The sequence below is a fragment of the Belonocnema kinseyi genome, chromosome 6 (genome assembly GCF_010883055.1).
Source record: "Belonocnema kinseyi isolate 2016_QV_RU_SX_M_011 chromosome 6, B_treatae_v1, whole genome shotgun sequence".
In the NCBI taxonomy this organism is placed as follows: domain Eukaryota; kingdom Metazoa; phylum Arthropoda; class Insecta; order Hymenoptera; family Cynipidae; genus Belonocnema; species Belonocnema kinseyi.
Genome location: NC_046662.1, coordinates 68,118,798 through 68,125,105, shown reverse-complemented (window position 1 = coordinate 68,125,105; position 6,308 = coordinate 68,118,798). Strand labels below are relative to the sequence as shown.

The following is a 6,308-nucleotide window of genomic DNA, read 5'->3' as shown; positions in this document are numbered from 1 at the left end:
GCAGGATTTCGCTGGGAGCGGGTGCTAATCTAGAAAATTGCAGCCGCTCCCAGCGAAATCGCGGTAAAATTTTAGCCACAACCCCGTCTCACGACCGTGAGATAGGTAGTTACAGTATGTAAAGAAATCAATACAACGATCCAGCAAAAGCCTCGTGCATCCTAAGAACACAAAGCGACCCAAGGACTACCGCCTTCTGCATTTTTCCCGCAAGTACTTTAGTATATTTTTGACATGCAGAGATGCTTTTCAGGCCATTAGCAAGTGAAAGCTTGGCACCTCCAAGAGCACCGATGATAAGGACGATTAGTTTAACAGAATATTCCGGGTACAATCGATGCAACTCCCTGGTGCCAAAAAGCCGATAACGAACATGGTTCGCTTCTCGAAGTCAAGAAGAACCATCTCAGGCCTCGAATGAGCAACAGAAACAATTGTCGAGAATATAAAGTTCCAGTATATGCGGCACTTCCCATTCTGGACATTTGACTCAATTTCCCTAGGAGCATTTAGAGGAGCGATATTAAGGCTAATGACGTAAGAGTGACAGAGATGGTAATAAAGCACTTTTAATGCCGCATTATGCCTTTGAATGTAGGTCGTTCCCGCGTGAGTTGGACAACTAGATTGTATGTGAGCTAAATGCTCGGGGTGTGCATGGCACGCCCTGTAGCTATCATCGGGAATATCTTGACTCAAAATGTGGCGACGGTATGTTAAGGTGGAAATGACACCGTCTTGGTATGCAAAAATGAAACCCTCCGTACCAGACTTCAATCCGGGCGATTTAAGGAAAGTAAACGTTAGCTCACAAGACATTGACTGATCCCATATACTATATACTATTTCGTTCGACAATTCCAGAGCTAGATGCAGTTGCTCTCTGTTTTTAGCATAGATCTTAAGATCGTCCATGTAAAATACATGAGTGACCTTGTACAGGTTTGCCTATTTTTATGGCAAGTTGATGCATTCGTCTTTTGGTTTTATGATCAACCGTTGGTTTTGTTTTAGGGTTCGCAAGTTTTAGCGCGGCTAGGGCGCGCGACGGTTGAATCTCGCGCTTCGCGCTCGGATATTTATTCTTTACATTTGGAATGCTTGAAAAAAACTTTATCAAAAAGATCTCTTTTAGATGGCAGTATTTATATTCGTCTTCATATTCTGAATTGTCTACTTAATTAAGTATAGTCAAAGATTAAGATTCTCAAAGCTCTGTAGGATTTGAGGTACACATTCTCATCGTGACACTCGCCCTGCGCGCTCGATTTCCGACAGACATTTGTAAACAGGTTTTGTTGGGTTTTTTTTCTCGTAACTTTCGTCGTTTTTCCACACATTTTTTTTATTTTACTATTTTCAACGTTATTTTTAACGAATAAAACAAAAAGTACGCGTCCTATCAAGAAGTGATTCTTAACGAAATTGTAGATCTTTTTTGGGATAACCATTTTTGTTCATTCATGTTTTTTTGATTTGTTCATTTTTTCGAGTTATCGTGTTTACGGACGGACAGACAGACAGACGCCATCGTGAAAACCTGATTTTCGGATCCAGGGGGTCTCGAAACATGGAGATCCGTTGAAAAAGTGTGATGTCAAATTTCCGACAATTCTAATACTTTCGCAATCATAAATGATGAGAATGTAAAAACCTAAATCTATACTTAATTATTTAAAACAGCAACATTATATGCGCGCTACAGTGCGCGGGAAGCATTGTCTTGCCAATTAATAACATAAATATGTAAAACAAGATATTAACTATTTCAGATAGCAAGTAAGAATATAAAATTAAAAATTATTAAAACAATTTCTCCTTAATAAAAGAATTTGTTTTTCATCAAGAGAAAATTAATTTAAAGTCAAAAAATCTGTTGCCTAAAACTTATTTAGTTTAAATTAAAATAACACATGATCATTTTGTATTTTCAAAACTATTTTATTACTTATAACTTTCATAAATTTCGCCATTTTTGTGATTTTCAAACTGCTATTATCGAACACGAAAATTGTGTGTAAACAAAATACAACTATGTCTTCCAGCTGTGATTTAAATTAAATAAGGTTCACATAACAACATTTTTAACCTTTTAAAAATCAATTTTAATCTAGCCGAATCCAAAAAAAAATAATATTTTTTATTGAATGAAGAATTCCTGTATTTAGCAGGAATATTTATTGTTATTTTCAAGTTTGGATGATTTTTTGTTACTTTGAACACTACACAAAAATAATTTCAAGGTGGCCGTTTTAATCGAGGAAAAAAATTCCCGCAGTCATTTTCCGATTCACAAAAATGTTTCACGGTTAAACAAATTCGAAATGGTTTAATTTTAAGTAGATTAATACGTATACAAATAATTAGCGAAAAAAATTATACATGCAGTACATTCATAAACTTTTAATAATCTTAGAAATGAAATAACTTTTGAGTCTTGCATGATTATTTCCAAAATTAAAAACACTTTTTTCAAATCTATTTAAAAATGTTTAATTCTGACCACCAAAAACTGACGGACAAAATAAACTTATAAATTTTTAAATAGTTTTATGAGTGATTTGATTTGTATGTCAGCCTAAAGTTAGTAGTTTATCAAAGTTGCAAACTCCTATCTACATTTGCATAAATAGAATTGATTATGTCCACCACTGTTTTAAATTTTGTCAATATTATTGAATTTCAAAATAATTGCTAGCGGCGAAGAGAACCAACTTCATACCATGACAACTTGTCGATTATTATATTTAATAAGATACTTGTACAGTAAGAAGTAAATTAATTTAAACCAATATTTTAATTCTCATATTATGTGTGCGATGTCTATTGTATCAAGTCTACAGTCCTTATGTTTGAAAAAACTGACATTCGTTTCAAATTAATAATTATTTGAAGGAAAATATTCAAGCATTATTCCAAGGGAAATTATTTCTTCGCTGAATACATTCATTTTCTCGTCTCAAGAACTTATCATGAGAATATAATATTCTGAATTCAATATTTTATTAATCTTCATGCAAATGAGTATAATGGAACAAATTAACTCCATAATTTGTTGCTTAAAGTAAATATATTCTTAATTCAAATAGTTTTCCTGATTATATTATTTTATTGATTCAAGAAAATCGGTCCCTTGTAAAAAGAAAATACATGCTTCTTTCAAGTAGAATCAGCCAAGTAAATTAACTTACTTGATTTAATGCAAATTTTTTTTCAGTGTACGGTCCCTTATACGAAGTTCCTTTTTTAATCCTGAACGAGTAATTAATACCAGCGCGGTAGTATTGAGAAAGGGCTTCCGAAATTCGTACGGTAAGGTATTCTAAGACATAAAAAATTCCTTGGTTTTCTGATCGTTTTATAACTTATAATGCTTTGTAACTTCTTCAATTTATTTCCAGATGGATCTTTACATACACTATGGGACGAAACATCCATCACAAATTACACGTTTTAAAATATGCGATGAAAATCATTCCAGAGGCATCGATGGTTTGGCAGGACATTGGTTTGATCTTTTTGTAGCTAACTACAAAAAAGATAGTAGGTGCCCTATTCCAAACGAAAGTGTAAGAAGACTTAATTTTTCAATATTGCAATTACAATTATACCTATTATTTGTAATTCAAAGAAATTTTTATTTTTATATTCAACAATTTTTTAATTAATGAATTTCGATTAATAACTTTTAAAATTGCGAAAATTACCGTATAACAAAATAAGGATTTTTAAGTGTTTTCTCACAACGGAACACAGTTTGAAGAAAAGTACAGGGTTGATCAAATTTTTTCACTTTTGGCTATTAATTGCAAATTATATTGAGAAAAAATATTATGACCAATTTTAATCGGTTTTAGAAGGCAGTCAATCCAGGGCATCTCCTGTACTCAAGGAGTATTACAACTGGGATTTATTGTAACGATCCTGCTACTGTACATTTGTTAATATATGAGAATATGCTTCGTTTGAGCGATTATGGACGACAATATGACGATCAACATAAAATTTTTGAAGTAGCTTATACAGGGATTTTCACAGAATGTGGTTAATACAAGAACAAAAAAAAAGTTTTTAAAATGAAGTATTTGGTCTAAACTCACCACATTCCTGTGAATCTAGGCTCGGCCTTTTTTAAACATGTCACTTACTGTAAAAGTAAATTTGAATAAAGGTTTGTACAACTTACAAAAAGCTGAGAAATTTCACATTATTTTATTTGAAAATTTCACCACAAAAGAAAGATATATAATTTTTTATCTTACAATTTTTTCCGTTTCTCGCAGTTATTTTGTAAAATGTATTTTTTTATTTTTTGAAAAACTTTATCACAATTTGCAGGCGGCTCGCAAGTTTGAGCGCGCCTAGGGCGCGCGTCTGTTAAATCTCGCGCTGCCATTTGATTTTAATTATCCAGTTTAAAATAACTAATCCGAACCAATTAGAAGCTCTGGCAATTGATTTTGTTGTCTGGATGGTGTCTTAAACGCTTAGTGTTGATGTAAAAGTGGGACCATCAGAACGAGACAAGCATTCCTTATAAGGTGATTTAGATTGCTTGATTAAAACTGGCGAATTAAAGCCAAACATCAACGCTGGGAGTTAATTTGGTTTCCTAAAAGCTTTTATTAAACGCTTAGAGTTGAAGGTAGGATGGAAGCGTTAGAACAAAAGGAGAATTCTGTGAAAGGTGCTTTAAAGTGCTTGACATAAACTGGTTGATCAGTGCCAACTTGCAACGCTAGGTAGCAATTCTTTTGTTTTGGCCATTCAACTCAAGCGCTTTTAACTTTTGTAAAAGCTTCCACGATGGACAAAAGCAGAAGATTATGGCGGAAAAGCCTATCAAGAAGTAAAATGGGATTTGGTCGCCGAGAAAAGGGTGAACACACGAAGGGCCTGCAATTACGGAATGGAATGATTATTGTCACTTACAGATCGTAGGTCGCCTGACCGTAGCGCAGAGCGGGTGACCGGATGGTTGCCCGTATGGGCGGCAGTGTGTTCCTGAAAGGGCCATTGAGTTGAAGCTGCTCGATTCCTCTTCGAAGAGGTTCCGGCAGTACAACCAGAGCGATGTCGAACAATTGGCGATGTTTGCAAAGCAGTAGGTTGACAGTCAATCAACCGTCAAGGCGTTTGCACAAGAAAAGACGTGTGCAGTATGCTGGAAACGGCTCACGCACGATCTGTCCGTGCACACACACAGACCGCTAACCAATCGCGTGCGATCTTTCGCACTGCTGCGGTGCGTGCTGGCTACGTTCCGTTAACCTATCGGTCCCAGGCTGGGTCGACTCCCATGGGCGCGTTTGACAACTTATAGCGACACTAGGGCAATCTACAAGGAGGTGGCAAACTAAAGTGTATCCATGTGTTCATGCACGTAAACGTGTATATTATTTGAATATGTTGCATGAATTAAAATTAGAGAAAATAAACGAATTAATTCAAAATTATACAAATTTAAGACGAAAAATGTGAAAATACTGTTACCTGTACCATTTTTCGGCATGAATTTATACAATTTTGCAATAATTCTCCAATAAATTAAGAATTATATAACACATGAAATGTAACCTTTTTTCAACATTTTATTTTTTCGAATTATAATAGAGAAGTAAATTCAGTGATATCCTGGCACAGCAGAAACATTTTAATTTACTTTAAATTTGTTTATTTTTCAATGCCCTGATTTCACTGATTCCACTTCATAAGGCGAGACACAACTTTTTTTAACTCAGCAAAATTTGAAGTTTGTTGACGAAAACATAACCTCAACGAACACTGGAATGACGGCGCCAAGATATTTTAAGAAAATATTACCCCCACTTATGCCCCTACAGTAGAGCCATCTACAAGGAGGTGGATAACTACAAAAGCATATGTGATCACACGCGCCCATGGGAGTCGACCCAACCTGATCGGTCCGGCACTCAAAACGAATTCGCAACGTCGAAAACTTTTGCGTCTCGAGCGGCGGACCGATACGTGAACGGTACGTAGCCCTCCCGCACCGCAGCAACGCGACAGATCGCGCATGATTGGTAGGTACTCTGTGTGCGTACACGGCGGGCTCGTACGTGAACTGTTTTCAGCATACTGCACCAGTGATCTCAGATCTGAAACGAGACGTGGTCTAATACTATGGCACGTCTATGCCCGTGTGAATATGGTAGGACACGATTTAAATGCCTGGGTTGCGCGCGCAACCCATTTGTCCTCTTCTGAATTTGAAAACTCGAAGGTGCACGATTGCCGGTCGGAACACTTCGGCGGTTCTATTTATAGCTCGACCCGGCGAAATCCTG

At 35.9% G+C, this 6,308-nt stretch overlaps 1 protein-coding gene and 1 long non-coding RNA gene across 3 annotated transcripts in view; one reads left to right on the top strand and one right to left on the bottom strand.

Moving 5' to 3' along the window:
- LOC117174454 overlaps positions 1–4,191 on the top strand; it is a 6,607-nt gene extending 2,416 nt beyond the window's left edge. Inside the window, exons 3-4 of one of the 2 annotated variants that reach the window (XM_033363598.1) lie at positions 3,402–3,569; positions 3,861–4,191. In XM_033363598.1, the coding sequence (XP_033219489.1) occupies positions 3,402–3,569; positions 3,861–4,049 (357 nt within the window). In that variant the 3' untranslated portion in view covers positions 4,050–4,191. Of the gene's footprint in view, positions 1–3,401; positions 3,570–3,857 lie in introns of both variants that reach the window. The other variant, XM_033363596.1, reaches the window with a different exon arrangement.
- Positions 1–5,477, bottom strand: part of LOC117174455 — a 41,794-nt gene extending 36,317 nt beyond the window's left edge. Inside the window, exon 1 of the long non-coding RNA XR_004467309.1 lies at positions 4,933–5,477. This is a non-coding gene — a long non-coding RNA (uncharacterized LOC117174455). The remainder of the gene's footprint in view (positions 1–4,932) is intronic.
- Positions 5,478–6,308: the final 831 nt, after the last annotated feature.